A 20,893-nucleotide genomic window follows, 5' to 3' on the forward strand; every position below is an offset into this window, starting at 1 on the left:
TGGTGTAATTTGCCTTCCAAAGGTAAATCCTGAAGAAGAGAGAACCCAGCGCTATAAAGTCATGGGGGCATCTGAGAATTCAGGAGAATCTAACGGGTAAATGTCAATTAAGAATTGTTCTTCCTTCCTTTCAATCTGCCAAATTCTGACAGCTGAAGAAAATTCTGATCTTAGTAACTTTCTTTCTCTACTCATGGTCAAATAAATTATTGTTCATTAAAGGTACCCCTTTGGGAAAACCTATACATCCAGATTTGTAAGGCAAAACTTTGTATTGATTGGAAGTCACCATAGAATTTCTTTAGTTAACTTTTTCAGTGTTTTCAATATGATACGGCTTTTTAAAAAGATTTACATACAACTTTCCTAAAATTCATGAACTTGTATAAACTGTGTGTATACCTGAATATATTTCAAAAAAAGAGAAAAACAATGAAAGTATATGAACAAATAGTTTAAAAATATATATCCTAGCCAAAATAGAACTGACCTGAATCAGTAAAGAAAATCAAATAAATAAAAAAGTAAGTTTAATTTTCATTCCTCTCTTCCCCCACAGTGAGGTATCTACTAAAATACCGAAAGGAAAAGTATCTGATCTAAGAAGGAATCAGTACTCAATATTACAAATTTAGGTACCAAACAATAGGTTAGAGGGAAAAAATTGCACATTTTACTGAAGAGGATCTTTAGACACAGATCAAAGCAATCATTTCATTTGTACACGAAAAATCTGAGCTCAGAGAGGTACAAAACCTTGCTCATGCTCATAACACTAATTAGTAACAGAACTTGGTCATCTCTTCCCAATTTCATAATTATTTTGCCAGATATCAATACTATTCTTGAGACACATACACAAAAAATTGGGTATTTTTCCAAGATAAACATTCTTATATAAATTTTACATAAAATATATCACATTATTTCAAATCAGTAAATAAATTAATGTTATATACCAAAATGGAAAATAAGTTAACAATCTCTTCTTCATATTTCGATCAAGTATTTTCTTCAAAAGTCTCAGAATAAGATTTAGTGCATCAAACCCAGCAGCGTATCATCTCAGTCTTCATCAGCCTTATGTTCAGTATTGATTAGTGAGAAGTTAAACCTTATCTCTTTGTGAATAGATTTCAGCAGTTCTAACCCTGCTTGATGGTCTGTGCAGTGTTCCTATGCATCAAGAAAATACAGCTACAAGGTTAATCCAAAGAACAGTTTAAAAGCCATTTCAATGGCAATTTCTGTAACTGAGTCATGAAAACAGACATAAAGTTCTTGAAGTTTGGGATGAAGAAAGAGTCTCCTGTAGAGAAAAAGAACACACGAATTTCAGAATTCCAAGAAGGAAAAAACTCCAACTCTCCAATATATTTTGCTACATTTTTTGGTTTCTGAAAGAATAAGTCATAAATTCAACCACTAGTCTAAATCTACATAGGGGGAAATGCAGCTTGATTTGTAATCAAATAATCTATGCCTTAGGTCAATTACATTTATTTTTTCAGAGTGTAAAAAGCCTATTGTGTCAATTTCTGTAGTCATATTCCTTAGTTTTAAAATGTTAAATTTAGTTATTATTATAATATAGTCAATGACGTACCATTATTCTAAGTACAATAGTTATTAGACATCGAATTGGGATTAACATTGAAACTTAGATTTTCTTAAAGAGTTAAAATTTTAGTCTATTTAATCAATACTAACGTATACAAAACATTAAACCATTTCTGACTTCCTTCAGTTTCTTCTGCATAGATCAGCATCATCATAATTCAACACCTATTGATTTTTTGTAATTCCAGCTGTGAATGTAGTTACACCTGCCTGTGTGCTAACCGGTCTTCTTATCTCTATTCTCTCTCGTGTCCACACCATTCCATTTGGCTCCCAGCTTGATCTTCCAATAACACAGCGCTGATCACTATACACTGAGTTGTGATCATGTTGATGCTCCCAAGCGTGGCCGGTTATACATCAGAACCACAAGTGAGTTTACTAAACATAGAGTTCCACTCCCATAGATTCTCGTTCAGTAGGTCTGGGATGGGGTGCAGGCATTTCTGATTTTAATAAGTGACTCAATCAGTCATGTCTGACTCTTTTCAACCCTGTGGACGGTAGCCCGTCAGGCTCCTCTGTCCATCATGGACTTCTCCAGGTTAGAATACTGGAGTGGGTAGCCATTCCCTTCTCCAGGGGATCTTCGCAACCTAGGGATCAAATCTGGGTCTCCCCTGTTGCAGGCACATTCTTTACCATTCGAGTCATCAGGGAAGCCCTGGTTAACGTGACTCAGCTGATTCTAAATCCTATGGATCAGCACATGGGAATTATTGCTTTGGATAACATTTGTAAAGCGTTTATCATACAGCTTAGTACTACGTGGTAGGTGTCGAGTAACATTAGTCTCACCCAACTCTGTGTTCCTTCCTTCACCAACTCTCTACCCCAACTCAAAGAACTATTGGCAGTTCAATACTTCCTTCAAAATTCAATTCCCTGGTTAGGAATTGAAGGCTCTCTGCAGTGATCCTAACTTAGCTTTCCAGTTTTATCTTTCACTTCATCTTTGTATATGCCATTCCTCTACCATCCTAGCAAACTAGTCTACTCACAAGGAAGCCTTAGAATTTCCCTTGTTTGGGTCTTTATATTCATCCCATCCTTTATTTAAAACGCGCTATCCAAATCCAGTTCATTTCCCAAAGCAGATCAAATGGAATCTCTTAGCCTTTCTTTGTAATCTCAGATTTCCTCCCCTTTTTCAGAATTTCCAGAGTGTATGGTTGTATTACCTAATTTATTTTTTATAGAAGTACAGTTGTGTCACAATGTCACAATGTTGTGTCAATCTCGGCTATACAATGAAGTGACTCAGTTTTACACATACACAATCTTTTTTTATAATATTCTTTTCTGTATGGTTTATACCGGCAGATTGGATATAGTTCCTTGTGCTATACAGTAGGACCTTGTTGTTTATCCATTCTGAATGTAATAGTTTGCATCTACCAACCTCAGATTCCCAGTCCATTCTCTTCTCCCACCCCTCGCCCATAAGTATGATCTCCGAGTCTGTTTTCTGTTGTGTAGATAGGTTCATTTGTGCCATATTTTAGATTCCACATATAAATGATATCATATAGTATTTTCTTTCCCTTTCTGACTTACTTCACTTAGTATGATCATCTATAGTTGCATCCATATTGCTACAAATGGCATTATTTTCTTTTTTGTGGTTGAGTAGTATTCCATTGTGCATACTGCATCTTCTTCATTCATTCGTCAGTGGATATTTAGGTTGTTTCCACAGAGGTGCGTGTATGTTTTTGAATTATAGTTTTATCTGAGTGTATACTCGGGAGTGGGATTGATGGATCATGGTAATACTATTTTTAGTTTTCTGAGACACCTCCATACTGTTTTCCTTAGAAAACTGTTTCCAACTTACATTCTCACCAACAGTGTAGGTATGTTCCCTTTTCTGCACACCCTCTCCAGAATTTGTTATTTGTTGACTTTTTAATGATGGCCATCCTGACTGGTATGAGGTGGTACCTCATCATAATTTTGATTTACATTTCTCTAATAATTAGTGATGCTGAGCATTTTTCATGTGCCTACTGGCCATCTGTATGTCTTCTTTGGATAATCTATTAAAGTCTTCTACCCATTTTTCAGACAACCTGATCTGCCTCTTGAGAAACCTGTATGCAGGTCAGGAAGCAGAAGTTAGAACTGGACATGGAACAACAGACTGGTTCCAAATAGGAAAAGGAGTCCGTCAAGGCTGTATATTGTCACCCTGCTTATTTAACTTATATGCAGAGTACATAATAAGAAATGCTGGGCTGGAGGAAGCACAAGCTGGAATCAAGATTGCCGGGAGAAATATCAATAACCTCAGATATGCACATGACACCACCCTTTTGGCAGAAAGCAAAGAAGAACTAAAGAGCCTCTTGATGAAAGTGAAGAGGAGAGTGAAAAAGTTGGCTTAAAGCTCAACATTCAGAAAACTAAGATCATGGCATCTGGTCTCATCACTGCATGGGAAATAGATGGGGAAACTGGAAACAGTGTCAGACTATTTCTTCGGGCTCCAAAATCACTGCAGGTGGTGACTGTAGCCATGAAATTAAAAGACGTTTACTCCTTGGAAGGAAAGTTAGGACCAACCTAGACAACATAGTAAAAAGCAGAGACATTATTTTGCCAACAAAGGTCCGTCTAGTCAAGGCTATGGTTTTTCCTGTGGTCATGTATGGATGTGAAAGTTGGACTATACTATAAAGAAAGCTGAGCGCCGAAGAATTGATGCTTCTGAACTGTGGTGTTGGAGAAGGCTCTTGAGAGTCCCTTGGACTGCAAGGAGATCTAATCAGTCCATCCTAAAGCAGATCAGTCCTGGGTGTTTATTGGAAGGACTGATATTGAAGCTGAAAGTCCAATATTCTGGCCACCTGATGCGAAGAGCTGACTCATTTGAAAAGACCCTGATGCTGAGAAAGATTGAGGGCAGAAGGAGAAGGGGATGACAGAGGATGAGATGGTTGGATGGCATCACCGACTCAATGGACATGGGTTTGGGTAGACTCTGGCAGTTGGTGATAGATAGGGAGGCCTGGTGTGCTGCAGTTCATGGGATCGCAAAGAGTTGGACACGACTGAGTGACTGAACTGAACTGAATTCATTTTTCAGTTGGGTTTTTTGTTGTTGAGTTGTATGAGCTGTTTGTGTATTTTGAAGATTAAGCCTTTGTTGTTTACATAATTTGCAAATATTTCTCCCATTTCATAGGTTATCTTTCTGTTTTTCTTTTTTTTTATGTTTTTCTTTTCTGTACAAAAGCTTGTAAGTCTGATTACGTCCCATTTGCTTGTTTAGTTTTTATTTCTATTGCCTTAGGAGACTGACCTTAAAAAAAACATTAAAATATAGCCAGCTATATCTCTCTCTCTCTCTCCATAGAATATTCATCCATAAGTACACAGATATTTAAGCATGTTTCATATTTCTTCTGCTGGATGTAAGATCATCAGATGCAATGACTGTGTCTTTATTTGTGTTTGCCAGTCCACCTAAGCATCACCACATACATTTTGCCAAGCACAGCTCCATTTACTAATCCTTACATATTTATGAAGTGACTATGGTGCCAGTGGTAGACAAGACAGATACAGTTCCTGATCTCATAAAACTGACATTCCAGTGACAGAGAGAAAGAGATGACAGTTTGTCTCTTTGACAGGAGATGATATGTTACCACTGGTCTGAATATCGAGGAGCCAGATAGGCAAAGGTTAAGTAGAACATCCCACATGGAAGGAACAGCAGGAACAGAGTTCAGCTGGTGCCAGTGTGGCTGTGCACAGTGGCTGGAGGAAGAGAGTGACAGGAGGTAGAAACAGAGAGGTGGCTGGGGGACAGATAGGGCCAGGTCTTGTAGCTGGTTGGGGATGGGGGAAGAGAGGGAAGGGAAGAGGGAAAGAAAGGAGGAAAGAGGGGGAGAAAAAAAGTTAGAGACAGAAGGAAATAGCAGTGGGTATGAACTCATTACCTTTTAGTGTCTTACTAGTACAATGTTGTAAGATAAGTGAATTAGGTTTTTTTTTAATAAAAGAAAAGACGTGGGAAGAGTTTTAAAGGCGTTATTTAGTAAGCAGAATTCTAAAATACATTATATATTAGAATTATGTTAATAAACTCACATTGTGTGTTGTGTTCAGTTGCTCAGTCATGTCTGACTTTTTGCAGCCCTATGAACTGTAGCCTGCCAGGTTCCTCTGTCCATGGGATTTCCCAGGCAAGAATACTGGAGTGTTTTGCCATTTCCTCCTCCAGGGGATCTTCCTGACCCAGGGATCGAACCCACATCTTCTGCATTACAAGCAGTAATAAATCCATGCTTATATCTTAAAATGTTTAGCTCCTTTACCCCCTTTTTAACGTTTAAAAATATTTTCTTCCACTTACCCTACTACCCAGTAAGCCATAACTGGTGGTGTTTTCCTCTGATCAGTCCAGTTTTCTGGTGAGCATTCAAACAGTACACCATGTTCTTTCACAGGGTTCAGAGAAGACACAGAATTTGTTGAACCTGAATGATCTTTGCCATTCAGTGCTTTCTTTTTCTGTAAATTAATAGGTATTATTAGTCTTGGCTGGTATTAATAGTGCTGCTTTAAATGTTTTCATATATAGATTTGAACTGGCTGATCCTAATACTATAAGTGCCCACAATGACATTCTTCTTTCTCCTTACCTGCAGGAAAATTTCTACCCTTCCTCATACTTACTTTAAATGCCATCTCCTACAAGAGACTTCACGGATAAAGTTTCTCTTGACTCTCCAAGGAAACATTTGTTTCACAGCCTTACCTTATTAATATTTACACTATATTAGCAGTTTATAAGTTTGTCTTCCCCAGTACATTAGAACATTTTTCCCAGGGCAGAGACTATATGCCATTCATCTCTGTATTCCTTGAAAGCAGCTGTGCTTGGGTACACAGTAGATGCTTAATGAATAGGTTACTAATGAGTTACTAAATGAGTAGATGATTTTATAAGGTATTTAAAACACATACACTTAAAGCAGTATTTTTCCTTTGAAGCATACTCTCTAAATTTCCCACTGATTAAATCATTAGCAAACCAATGACCCACTTGGAATATATAAGACTTTCTGTAAGGCTCAGGCCAAAACAGTGGAGTGATCCTTGATTCTTCTCCTTCTTTCAAAATGCTTATTGAAGACACAAGTCCTTTTGGCTCATCCTCCATTATATCTGCAAGATCCAGAACCCACTGATACTTCTTGCTTTGAGAATTTCCACAGTTCCTTGCCTCCCACCCTCTCTGTCTACCCTGCAAGCTTGTTCAGAGTAGCCTGAGTTACCCTTTGAAAACTAAGGAACATGTCCTTGCTCTTCTCAGAACTACCCAAGAACATAAATCTCAAAAAGTCCTTGGCCTATCAGGCCTTGCATGACTCAGTCCTGCTGCTTTTGCCATCTCAACTCCGACTGCTCTCCTCCCGACTCAGGCTGCTCCTGTGAGCTCTCAGCCCCCCTACCTCCATGGTTGTATACTGGCTGTTCCTTCTGTCTGGAAGCTCAGCCTCCACATTTGCCACATGGCTTTATCCCTCAATTCCTTCTGGTGTTTGTTCGAATATTACTTGACATGATCAGAGGGATCTTTCAAAATTGTAACCACCACCTCTCATCCTTACTCTGTTTTGTTATAATTGCTGTTGAAACTTACCCTTCCTGATGTATTAAACTGCTTCTAATTCATTAGCTTCCCCTGCTAGAATACAGACTTCATGAGGAAAGAGACTTTTTGTTCACTGCTGTATCCCCAGCATCTTGAGTAGTATCTGGTAAATGGTAGGTAACCTCTATGTTTAAATAATAGGGGGAAGGCTAATTTATATTACTAAGTAAATTGATAAAATGAACCTACAGAATCTATTAGTATGTTAAACAGGAAAGGAGGAGCATAAGAATGCAAAGCACATAGAGATATACAGTCAAACATAACATTTTGCCGAATACCAATTTCTGGTAGCTCGAAGAAGAAATCCTGTAAGACAAAGAGTTTCACTGCTGAATGAGTCCTAAGAGATGATATAATTCAGTTCACTCACTTTATAACTGAGGAAGTAGGAAAAGTTGAGGCCCAGTCTAGGAGTCCTTATTCCCAGCCCAATGTTCTTCCACCTTGACATCTAAGTTCTTCACAAGTTTAGCAACCTTGGTACATGTATTGCTATATATATTACATTCATTTTTCAGTCTTCTTTATTTTGTTTTTTGGCAGTATGATGTTTGACCAGTCACAAATAAACTTCTACATATTTACCTTTCTCAAGAAATTTAATATTTATCTTTCCCTGCTATTAAAACTGTGTAATTGAGATTTTAATTGTATATAACATTACTACTTTTCTGGAGGTACAATATTAAATAAAACTTCATTCTGGATTGAAAAGCAAGCAAGCAAGCAACCAACCAAGTGGCTAAAACATATATAACACTATTATGTAAATTCTGTTCTTTACTCCTTTATATATATATATATACACCTTATCCTGCCTTTGAATACTTAAATAAATTGATAATTAAATAACTTTGAATACTTAAAAAATTATCAGTTACAAAATGGTAGAGATAAATGTCCAAAAAATAGCTGAGTCACAGATATCAAATATGAGAGGCAAGTTTACATTACAAACTACTATATTCTATTTTGCTATAGAAAACCACAGGCCCACCATTTCCTGAAACAGTAATCTGGGACATCAAACTCAGAATTATGAAAGAAAGTTTTAAAGTTAAGTAAGTTAAGTGAATATAATCCTTTGGCATTCAAATGAATGACTATTTTAAAAAGTAAATGAAAATAGTTATTGCTAAAGAGTTTCAGACAGAATATTTAGAGATCTGGAAGTAAAACTGGCAGAGAGCTAGATTTATAGCAGTGCCCTACCTCTTCAGCCAACGTCTGCTGGAAAACTGCACGAATGGAGAGACAACACCGATGGAAATTCTTTATCAGTTGAGGGTGGATTGAGCCACTCAGCTGTGCCACCTCTTCATGGGTAGGAGTAATAAATATCCCTTGCACTGTTTCTAAGGCAACATAATGGAAAAGTGTGTTCTCAGGACCAGATGTCAATCTTGGGAAAAAAAAGGAATTACAGAGATATTAGAGTAAACTTAAAAATGTTGCTTTGGTAGACGTCTAATAAGCTTCTAACTACAATAGAACATTAGGAGTATAATTAGGGAAGAAAAACTAGGCCAAACATTGAAATTCCCTCTTCTTCATCTGAAATACAGGCTAGGGTTATTTATCAGTTCCCTTAATAGAGGCAAATACTACATGTTATTCAAGGATAAACACCAATTCATTTGCAAGTAACTTAATCATCCCCTTGCTAAACAACCCAAACTGGCTAAAGCACTCTTTTTCCATGGTTGGTAATGAATAACTCAGCCTGAGTCTGGCCCAGATATCTACAAGCCATAAACAAGGTATCAGTCTAGAGTGCACCACATACAAAAACTCCTTCCAGCAAACTAAGATTTTCAGTTAGTAGCTTAGTAGCAATAAAGTCTCTTACCATGACAGTCAAATGGACCATCCTGAAGAAAAATAAAATCAGTATTACTAACTACAAAGCGGAGGTGACATTCTAGAATCCACGGCAATAACTCGAAGTATTCCACTACTTCTCATCATTAGTCTCTTTTCTGTGTTCTCTTACTATTTCCACTTCTCCATTCTTTTCCATCCTTTCTTCCCCTACTGGAGTTTGAGACTCCAGCAGAACCTATAAATACTGCTTATTTCTACCAGTGGTAAGAAGGGTAAAGAACAACAGTAGCAGCGAGCATGAAATAATGGTAATAGTTGGTAATGGTAATAGAATGCCCTCTGTGTGCCAGGGTAGGTGCTTTAAAGTATCTTAGGCTTAATTCTCATAATTACCCTGTAAGATATTAACTACTACTATCCTCATTTTGGGAGCCTAGTGGCTCAGATGGTAAAGCATCTGCCTACAGTGTGGAAGACCTGGGTTCGATCCTTGGGTCAGAAAGATCCCCTGGAGAAGGAAATGGCAACCAACTCCAGTACTCTTGCTTGGAAAACCCCATGGATGGAGGAGCCTGGTAGGCTACAGTCCACAGGGTCGCAACGAGTCGGACATGACTGAGCGACTTCACTTCATTTCATCATCATTTTAACCAAAATCAGTGTTCAGAGGACTTGGATTAACTTGTTTGAGGTCACATAGCTCAGTGTCAGAGCTTAGCTGATTCTGAGGCCTGCTCTACTACACCTTGCTTTTTCCTGATTGTCAGTCTGTAAACATATGGACCGAAATCCCCCATTAGCACCTCCTGTTAAACTATTAGGCAGCAAGATCAGAATAACTTTTTATCACTAACTAATGGTCTTGGTTTTCTTTAGAGAGGCCAAAGATAGGCAGGGAAGGAGATCATCTATAAATTCTTCTCATACTTTTCCATAGAGTGGTGGGTTCATTAACAACTGGTACCTGGTATTTTTTCAATTAAGTAAAAAATAATCAAAATACAAAAACTAATTATTCAAAAAGAAAATAATTAAAAACATACCATTTAACTCTGAGGTTTTCAAATTCAAGAAAAGGTACAGAACAGGAATGATTCTTTTAAAAAGAGTTATTAGTAATGTTCGTATTTAGGAAGGTTTAGAATTAAAATTTATATTAACCTCTTTAGTTTTCTCTCAGAACAACCCCACAACACAATGAGCAGCTCAGGTTCTTGAAAACCATAAATTAACTCAGTGTATATTAACTTACTCAGTGTATAAACTGAAACTTTAAAAATCATCAAACAAGCAGTTATCCAATGGAAGGACAAGTATTTATTTTTAAAATATGCAGATTAAATTGGATTCGTTCTTCAGAAAGGTCACTCCCACAGCAGAGGATAGATTCAGGATAGAATAGGAATGGGGAACTGGTTGCAGTATAACCAGGTGAGAGAACAGGAGCTTGAACTAGGGTACAGTTATTAGGCGCTGGGTGGATTCAAGAATTACTAGAATGCAGAATGGATAATACTTGTTTACTGAATGGAATATTTTCCACATATTATTTAGTATATTTTTTTATTTTGCAAAAACAAATTAGGATAGTATATTACACACCAGTCTATATCATACTTTTTAAATTAACTATATAGTTTGAACATCTTTCCATGTCAGTAAAGGGAATAAATATGCCTCTGTAGCATCCTTTTAAATAGGAGAGCCTATGATTTACATCACATACTAATTTATGCTTAAAAATACAATTATAAATTTATATTGTTATAACCTTTTGTTAAGCTATAAACTTGGAAAAAAGTATTTCCTTTTAATAGATATAAAGCCCAAATAACATATATATACATACATTAAAAAAATAATACACAGAGGTAATAAAAATTCAGAGCAGTAGTTTTTATTAAATGGAAGATTAGGGTTTAGGGAAGTTATTACAGGCTTCCACCAGAGATTTGAAATAATTTCTTTGTTTAAAAAATATTTTTGTTTTTTAAAATAACTAATTTTCTTTAACTACTAAAATATTAAACATCACATTAAATTCCAAATTTTAACACATTAGATTTTCAATGCATTATTTTATGAAGACAGATTACCTTGTTTTTGCCCTGACTTTATGAGAAAAGTTTTTCCTGACAACTCTGTTAAACACATATATGAACTTAATATAAAACATTTCAATGATTAAGAAGGTGGTAGCTCTAAAACGTCTTTTTAAAATTTTATTTTTAATTGGAGGGTAATTGCTTTACAATGTTGTGCTGGTTTCTGCCATACAACGATGTGAATCAGCCATAAGTATACATGTGTCTCTCATTTCTTCCCAGCTCCTCGCCTTATCCTACCCCTCTAGGTTGTCACAGAGTGCTGGGTTGAGCTCCCTGTGTTATACAGCAACTTCCCACTAGCTACGTATTTTACATATGGTGATGTATATGTTTCCATGCTACTCTCTCAGTTCATCCCACCCTCTTCTTCCCCCGCTGTGTCCAGAAATCTGTTCTCTATGTCTGTATCTCTATTCCTTCCCTACAAATAGGTTCATCAGTACTGTTTTTTTTAGATGCCATATATAGGTGTTAAAATACAGTATTTTAAAAAATTTATTTATTTGTTGCACTGGGTCTTAGTTGCAGCATGCAGGATCTTTAGCTGTGACATGTGGGATCTAGTTCCCTGACCAGAGACCGAATCCAGGACCCCCTGCATTGGGAGCACAGAGTCTTCATCACTGGACCACCAGGGAAATCCCCAATATTTGTTTTTCTCTTTCTGACTTACTTCACTCTGTGTAACAGGCTCTAGGTTCATCCACCTCACCAGAACTGACTCAACTGTGTTCCTTTTTATGTCTGAGTAATATTGAACAGCTTTTTTTTTCTTTTAATGTGAACTTGATTTGTACATGTCTACTTGCGCTAATGAAAGTGTGCAATAGGGAGTTTATTAACAAACTTATTCCATGCATACTATCATAATACCATACAAAGCTCAGGAAGGAAGCCCTGCAAGTCACCACATAATAGCTGCAACAACAAGAAGTGAATTTGTAACAGTTCATATTTTAATAATTATAGACAGATTAAGTTCTAAACATGCTCCTCCCACTCAGCTCCTTTTACATCAGAATTCCCTATTTACTTTTACCTATTTCCTAAAGAGGGTGTCATAGGTCAGTTCCCTGGCTCCAGACTCTGATAGGGAGATATGCAGGGAGGAAGCTTATTAGGGAGGACTTTTGGGGACAACAGCTGTGGGGGTGAGCATGAAGGAAGCAGGACTGAGCAGAGGGAAAAGCTGCATTCCAGTTGAGACCGAAGACTCAGCAGATACTGCCAGGACCTTTGAAACTTGCATGGCTTTTCAGAGTTGTGTTGAATTTAAGTAGGGGCCAAGCCTGTACTCACTTATTGATTAGTCATTAGATGTGGCCACTCCTAGGGAGAGGTTGTAAGCTTGGCGGAGTTAATAAACTTCCAAGTTGGACAAGGGCAGGGTAGGGGGACTTCACTATGAGCCATTAGCAACCAACACTCTCAAGCACTGGGAATGAGTACTCAGAGCTAAGGAGTATCTACAAAAACCACAGCATCCATGAAAGTCTAAAAACAGTAAACTAATTTAACAATTAGACACACAAAAGGGAGGCTATCTGTGGAAGAGACATAAATGGAAACTTTTACATTTTGGAATATACTTTGTATGTTTTTTATTTCTTATATTATATGCATAATGAAAAATATTAGGGAAATAGCATAGCTATCTTCTTTCATATATAAGGCATATCATATTTGCTGAATAAAATCTATGTATTATGGAACTGCACTTTTTCACTGTAAAATTTCCTCAAAGACAGTTAAGTGAAAAAGAATGAAACAAGGAAGTTTCTTACTTTACAGTGTTAAATATATCCAGTTCTTTTTCTGAAAGGTCCTTTTTCAGGTTCCCCAAATGAAACGGATTTGGAAGAGTAGACTTCTTTTTCGTGACCTGAAAAGTATTATTAAGTAGATCTGTTTATATCTAAGAATGGAAATCAAACAGAAGATACAATGTAAAACTAGAAGTCTTTCAAGGAGAACTACTTATTATTTTTCAATGTTTCTGTTAGGGGAACGGCTGATCAAAACCACCCCCTGGCCAGGCAACAATAGTTAACTACTTGCATGAGTTATCTGACAAGAAGCGTCCTAGTAAGGAATGCGGAAGTGACAGGCTACCACCAACTGGAAGAATTTGGGAAAGGTCAAAAGGAGAGAGGAGACACCAGTCCATATGTCCTACCAACGTCCCAGAATCCCTGCTGGAATCCATCTTGGCCGAGTGATGCGCACGCCACCAGGAAGGAGCCTGAGTCAGAATGACTGACCGGAGACAACCCGGAAACCCACCCCATCACCATAAAACCTGAGACTGTAAAACATGTGGCCGAGAAGTGCTCCCTGGTTCCCTTACCCTGCTGCCTGCTGTTCTCTGTCAGGGAGCCCCTTTCCAGTAGAGTCTCTTATTTCATCAGCACGTGTCTCTTCACATAATTCATTTCCAAGTGTTAGACAAGAGCCCCCTCTTGGACCCTGGAAGGGGTCCCCCTTCCTGCCAACATTTCCTTTAAACATTCTCAGCGCTAACTTGTACCTCTTGGCTTATCCTATGCTAGCAGTAACCACAGTAACATCATCATGCGCAAGGACCTGACAGTTCTCTAATGTTTTATTACTTGGTATTTCTTTCTCTCTCGGCCCTAAATCACTGGTTTGCCAACAGTGACAAAAACCACCACCAGTACAAATGAAGAAGGGTTTGTCATTAAAAATTCCCTTGCAATTACAAATAAGGACTGGACAGACAGTTTAGCTCCTAAAATGTACACAGAGGAATGAACACATACCTTAAGCAAGGCCCCAGTTTCTTCTGAACCATCAGAACCCTGAGATTCCGTAGTGTGGGGGCTCAGGCCAACACCTTCACCTTCAAGACCACCGTCAGGCCCTCCACTTTGGGATGGACTGGGCTTACGTGTCTTTAAGGAATAGTCACCGAAAAGAGTTCTTCTGCATGTTGGAGAGGTTGCGACCTTGGAAGCACTGTGCAGCCTACTGAGGATAGGTGAGGTGGTTAAATTATCTAATTTTTCATGTGACCCAGCGAGGAACCAGTCAGCACAAGACAAGCAGGGGGTTGGAGAAGAAGCTAGCCGTTCATTTATGCGGGAATCTACCCCTTCCAGCTGGTGAAGAGTTGTTTTGACCTGATCCACATATATACAATCTGGTCCAGGATTCCCAATGGCTCTGGATGCACAGCCTCCAGCTTCTAATAGTACACATAACATGTAATGTCTCTATAAGAAAAAAAAATACAGGTTTAGCTACATGAAAATATTTGTGTGTAACAGGCATGCATAAATTTATGAATACTAAACAGTGCTGAAGAACTGATGCTTTGAAATTGTGGTACTGGAGAAGACTCTTGAGAGCCCTTTCGACAGCAAGGAGACAGTAAACCAGTCTAATCCTAAAGGAAACTAACCCTGAGCATTCATTGGAAGGACTGATGCTAAAGCTCCAGTACTTCAGCCACCTGATGCAGACAGCCAACTCATTCGAAAAGACCTTGGTGCTAGGAAAGTTTGAGGACAGGAGGAGAAGGGCACGACAGACGATGAGATGGTTAGATAGCATTACTAACTCAATGGGCATGAGTTTGAGCAAACTCCAGGAGATAGTGAAGAACAGGGAAGCCTGGCGTGCTGCAGCTGTAGGGTAGCAAGGAGTCGGACATGACTTAGCGACTGAACAACAGATATGGACATGAGGCATAATTATGTGATGGTTATTCAAAACTCCTCCCGCGTCTTCCTAGTTATCCTCAAGGCTACTTGATGATCTTTGAAAACAAATCTCACATTGCCTTATCCTGATACACCATCAGCTGCCACTTTCGGCACATAGACTCCCCTAAGGTAGCCTTCAAAGAGCCTTCATCAGTGGTAGTCCTTTCATTTGCAATCACATATTTAATCTGTTTCTGATTCTATATTCTTTTCATGTCTCTCTATTTCCCAAAACAAACTAGAAGATAAAACCTCTGGTTTTATAGAAATGGGAACAAAAAAAATCTTAACCTGCTAAAATCTTATCTTGTGGTTCATTACTATTTCTTTATGAGTATTAAATGGATACAAAATAAAAGAAATAAAGGAGAGTAACTTTTCTGAATATTAGTATTTGACATGCTTATAATTTTAAATTATCATTTTGTATATTTATTTAGATAATCAGTAAATGGCAAAAACAAACAAACCCAAGAAAGAAATGAAGGTAAACTTACCAAGCCAACAATTAGCAAAAAATATCTCCCTTCAGGTTCCTGAAAGACTTCAGTGTTTGAGTCTGCAGAAGGTTGGAGGTGATGTCGAGGAAATACTTCCCTCCATATTACCAACTGACCAATTCTGTGTTTTGCTGCTAAAGGCAGTAGGCAATAGTGGCGACAGTACACAGCAATATCATTAAGATCATCCTTAGGCAAATGACTGCATATCAAATACCCCTTGAATGGAACCACAGAAAATAAAAGTCAACTAGTGACATAAAGCAATAATCCTATAATATATTTTTAAGAGTTTTACAGGTATTTCTTCAGTTGGTTTAAAATATTCCAGTTTTAAGTGGAATAAAGAAATAACAAAAATGTTTTCTTTCAGCTATTCATCAAGTATGTATGATAACTTAGGTCTGTAATAGATAGACTTTAGCATAAAGCAGGATCACCTCTAAGTAGCATTAGCCTGAGAATTTGGCAAAATTACAAAGAACTGAATTCTGAAGATGAGAAGCAGAGAAGTATGAGTTGAGGTGGGGCGAGACTTTTCACACTTACAGTTCTGTATTGTCTGATTCTCTTTAGATATGTTTAATTCTGTGCTTAAAAATATACAAAATTAAAATACTTAAATTCATTTGATGAATTGAAACTTTTAATTAAATTGAAACTTAACTTGCTTTATATGGAAGTTAACTGCCTAATTTTAGGAAATTTATCAATAAGATAGTTACTTTTGAAGATACGGGAAAATTATACACAACTGCAAAAGGAAATCAACAAAGTATTGCTCTTTTCTCATATACACTTGATTCTTTGAGTACTGTTTCTTTCTTACAAATTTGTAAATGCTTTAAAATGTAATAAAACTGAAATATTTAATGTATTTTTAAATATTAGGTATAAGTCTTGTTTTAAGATCCAAATTTTATTGTACCTACATTCAGAGAAAAAGAGAAAAATGCATTTTTCATGTTTGTAAGAGTTTGGGAAAATTTAGATTTGTTCATATAACAGTAGAACATTTAAAAGTCAAGCTTAACTTACCTTGTAAAATAGAGAAGACCCCAAAATTGTATATAGCCGTCTCATGTCATAGTAATCCTCAGACTAGGGGGAAAACCACAGTGGATTTATATATGTATATATATTTTTATGATTTAAAAATATCCTAGTTAAGCTACAACAGTTAAAATGGAAATTACAGCCCTTAATAACTGAAGTTTCTCCTTTTTGGTATTTATTTATTATGGAAGCACAGCTGATTTACAATGTTTCAGATGTACAGTAAGGTGGTTCAGTTACATACATATACACACACATTCTTTTTCAGATTCTTTTCCTTTATAGGTTATTACAAGATAATGAATATAGTTTGCTGAACATAGGTCCTTATATTGAGGCATAAGGTGCCTATGTATTTATTTTTGACTGAAAACAACCTTATTTTTGATTCTTATAAAATACTGTTGAATAGAGACACCTAAGAGTAGAACATAATGTTTGTTACCCTAAGGGGGATTGAAAGTGATCATCTAAAATATTTGATATTACCGAATACTATTTATGAAAGTACAAACTGGTACAACCTATTTGGGGTTTAATAGTATGTAAAAAATATTTAAATACACATACCCTTTGAGTAATTCCTTTTATAAATCTACAGAAATACCTGAACAAGACAATCAAGGTTTTTGTATAAAAAGTTTAGAATTTCTAATAAAAAACAGCACCCCCAAGGATAATGTGTATGTGTATGTGTATATATGTGCGTGCCTGTGTGCTGAGTCACTCAGTCCATCTACTCTGTGATCCGTAGACTGCAGCCTGCCAGGTTCCTCTGTCCACGCAGTTCTCCAAGCAATAATACTGGAGTGGGTAGCCATTCCCTCCTCCCAGGGATCTTTCCAACCCAGGGACTGAACCTGGGTCTCCTGCATTGCAGGCGGATTCTTTAGCATCTGAACCACCAGAGAAGCCCATATATATACGTAATATGTGTATGCCATGCCCTCCTCCAGGAGATCTTCCCAACCCAGGGATTGAACCCACATCTCTTAGGTCCTGCACTGGAAGGTGGGTTCTTTACCACTAGCACTACCTGGTATATACATATGTATTGGCTTGTACAGGGGTATGTATGGGCTTCCCCAGTGGCTCAGACAGTAAAAAAATCTGCCTGCAATGCAGGAGACTCAGGTTCAGTTCCTGGGTCAGGAAGATCTCCTGGAGAAGGGAATGGCAACCCACTCCAATATTCTTGCCTGGAGAATTCCATGGACAGAAGAGCCTGGTATGGGGTCGCAAAGAGTCAGACACAACTAAGCAACTAACACTTTCACTTTCATGTATGTGTACAGAAGAGTCTGGAAGAATACATTCCAAACTGTTGGAGCAGTTACAACTGGGGATGGAACTGAGGGAGAGGGATGAGGAAGGAGGACATGTGTTTTTATTAATCATGCTTGCATTTTTTTAAACCCAATATGCATGCATTACTTTTATAATTAAAAAAACACACAACAAAACCCTAGGAAAACTGGAAATAATCTAAATATCCCTCAACTGGGGAATGGATAAACAGTGTGATAACTTCATACAGTGGACTACTGCCTGCAGTAAAAAGAACTGAACTATTGATATAGACAATGAAATGAATGAATCTCAAATAAATTATGCTACGTGAAAGAAGTCAAACACATCCTTGTTCATTTGTTTTGACTGCTTTTATGTCAAAGATATTTCCTGTGATGCTTTACTGTCCTCACATTTAAGAATGAGGTATTAATACATTTATCAGAAGCTTTTTGAGGGTATCGGAGAAGGCAATGGCACCCCACTCCAGTACTCTTGCCTGGAAAATCCCATGGACGGAGGAGCCTGGAAGGCTGCAGTCCATGGGGTCGCTGAGGGTTGGACACGACTGAGCGACTTCACTTTCACTTTTCACTTTCATGCATTAGATGGAAGCTCTTTGGCTTCACTGTAGGTAAACTTTTAGAAAGAATTTTAATTAAAAATTTTACATGGTGAAATATACATAAAATTTACTATCTTAATAACTGTTAAATGTACAGCTCAATAGCATTATGCACAATTCACACTGTTCGCAACCAAATCAGAACTTTTTCCTCTTGCAAAACTGAAACTCAGTATCAAACAACTCTCCATCCCCCTTCCTTCCCCCAGCCCCTGACATCCACTCTTCTACTTTCTGTTTTTATGAATCTGACTACTTTAGGCATCTCCTACATTCTTGCCTGGGAAATCCCATGGCCAGAGGAGTGTGATGGGGTACAATCCATGGAGTCACAAAGAGCTGGACACGACTGAGTGAGTGAACAACAATGGGGGAAATCATGCATTATTTTACCTTGTGATGGGCTTGGTTTGCCTTTGTGATGTGCTAGTGTTGTGGTGTCCTCTGGGTTCATCCCTGTTGACGCATGTGTCAAAATTTACTTCCTTTGGGGGGCTAAGTCATGTTTCACAGTATGTATCATCCATAATTTCTGTCTGCTCGTTCATCTGTTGGTGAAGGCGGGTTGCTTTCTCTTTTTGCTGTTGTGAATGATGCTACTGTGAACGTGGGTTTGCAAGTGTCTCTTAATTCTTTTGAGTATATCAACTGCTGGGTCATGTGGTAGTTCTATTTTTTATTTTTTTGTGGAGACCACCATGCTGTGTTTTATAACATTTGCACTGCTTTGCATACCCACCAACAGTGGACAGGGCTTCCAATTCTTCTACATCCTTGCCAACAACTGGTATTTTTGGGGTTTTGTTTGGTTCTGTTGTTATTGTCTTGGACCCTGCTTTTTCCACAGAAAATGATCTTGAATATTTTTTTCATGTCAGTAGACAGTTTTCTAAACATGATTTCAATGGCAATATTACTGAACAGATTCCATAATGTAGTATTTTGTTTCCAGTAATTTTTCAGGGTATAAATAATGCTGTGGAGAATATTCTTAGAAAGAAAATCTTTGTACATCCCTGATATTTTCCTTAGTTGATAAGCTCCTGGAGGTTGAATTCCTATACCAGAAGATACATATTTTTTAATGTATATTGCCAGATTGTTTTCCTGAGTGGTTGCATCAGTTTATATTCCTACTAGCAGTATGACAGTATCATCTACACTGAACATTTCAGACAGAATTACTTCCATGTGAGATCATAAATACAAGGTTACCAAGAATATACATCAACTGATAACAATGGTTAACTCTGAAAATAGGGCTGGTTTTGATGTATGAGTGGACAAGCAAAATGCTAGGTTTATGTTTACTGTTTGCATTTCCCCATAAGAATGTACTCATGTAATATTTGTAAAACTAAATATTTAAACTTCCCAATTAAAAAAAGTCAGATGCAAATTATTTACCATGTGATTCAACTTATGTGACATTCCAGAAAAGGTAAAAACCATGTGCACAGTAAACAGATCAGCAGTTACAGGGACTGGGGGTAGGGAAAGGGACTGACTATAAAAGGGCACAAAAAATGTACTTAATATACATTATACCTTAATAATAATCTTAAAACACTAAAGAAAAGAACACAGAATTAAAATATAACAATAAATCTTATATCTAAGGACACAAAAAGTTTAGAATAGATCCCTCTTTTTTTAAATTAATATAAAACTGTGAATTATTCTGCCAGTTCTGACAAATGTGTACAGATGTGTAAGTACCACCAACATCAAGATACAGGACAGTTATATCAACACTGTTGCCAATTTTTTTTGCTGAATATTATTCCAGTGCATATATATATATATATATATATATAATACTTTGTTGATGGACATTGATTATTTGAATGGTCTCTTGACTATTAAAAATGAAGCTGCTATGAACATTTGTTTACAGGCCTTTGTATTGACATAGATTGCATTTCTCTTGGGAAGTTAGATAGCAATGAGTTGAGTTGAGTTCAGTTGCTCAGTTGTGTCTGACTCTTTCCAACACCATGGACTGCAGCATGCTAGGCCTCTCGGTCCATCACCAACTTCCAGAGCTTACTCAAACTCATGTCCGTTGACTCGGTGATGCCATCCAACCATCTCATCCTTTGTCGTCCCCTTCTCCTGCCTTCAGTCTTTCCCAGCATCAGGGTCTTTTCCAATGAGTCAGTTCTTTGCCTCAGGTGGCCAAAGTATTGGAGTTTCAGCCTCAGCATCAGTCCTTCCAATGAATAGTCAGGATTGATTTCCTTTAGGATGGACTGGTTAGATCTCTTTGCTGTCCAAGGGACTCTAAGAGGCTTCTCCAACACCACAGTTGAAAAGCGTCAATTCCTTGGCGCTCAGCTTTCTTTATGGGTCCAACTCTCACATCCATACATGACTACTGGAAAAAACCACAGCTTTGACTAGACACACCTTTGTTGGCAAAGTAACGTCTCTGCTTTTTCATAAGCTGTGTAGGTTGGTCATAACTTTTCTTC

At 37.5% G+C, this 20,893-nt stretch overlaps 1 protein-coding gene across 1 annotated transcript in view; it reads right to left on the minus strand.

Annotated features, from left to right (window-relative positions):
* Window positions 1–253: 253 nt before the first annotated feature.
* The window catches only part of INTU (inturned planar cell polarity protein), a 78,499-nt gene continuing 57,859 nt past the window's right edge, over window positions 254–20,893 (minus strand). The window contains exons 10-16 of the mRNA XM_069557459.1: window positions 16,487–16,549; window positions 15,446–15,667; window positions 14,004–14,456; window positions 13,008–13,105; window positions 8,504–8,693; window positions 5,984–6,141; window positions 254–1,309 (exon numbers count right to left, since the gene is read on the minus strand). Of these exons, the coding sequence (XP_069413560.1) occupies window positions 1,198–1,309; window positions 5,984–6,141; window positions 8,504–8,693; window positions 13,008–13,105; window positions 14,004–14,456; window positions 15,446–15,667; window positions 16,487–16,549 (1,296 nt within the window). The 3' untranslated portion in view covers window positions 254–1,197. The remainder of the gene's footprint in view (window positions 1,310–5,983; window positions 6,142–8,503; window positions 8,694–13,007; window positions 13,106–14,003; window positions 14,457–15,445; window positions 15,668–16,486; window positions 16,550–20,893) is intronic.

Source organism: Ovis canadensis, chromosome 17 (genome assembly GCF_042477335.2).
Source record: "Ovis canadensis isolate MfBH-ARS-UI-01 breed Bighorn chromosome 17, ARS-UI_OviCan_v2, whole genome shotgun sequence".
Classification (NCBI taxonomy): domain Eukaryota; kingdom Metazoa; phylum Chordata; class Mammalia; order Artiodactyla; family Bovidae; genus Ovis; species Ovis canadensis.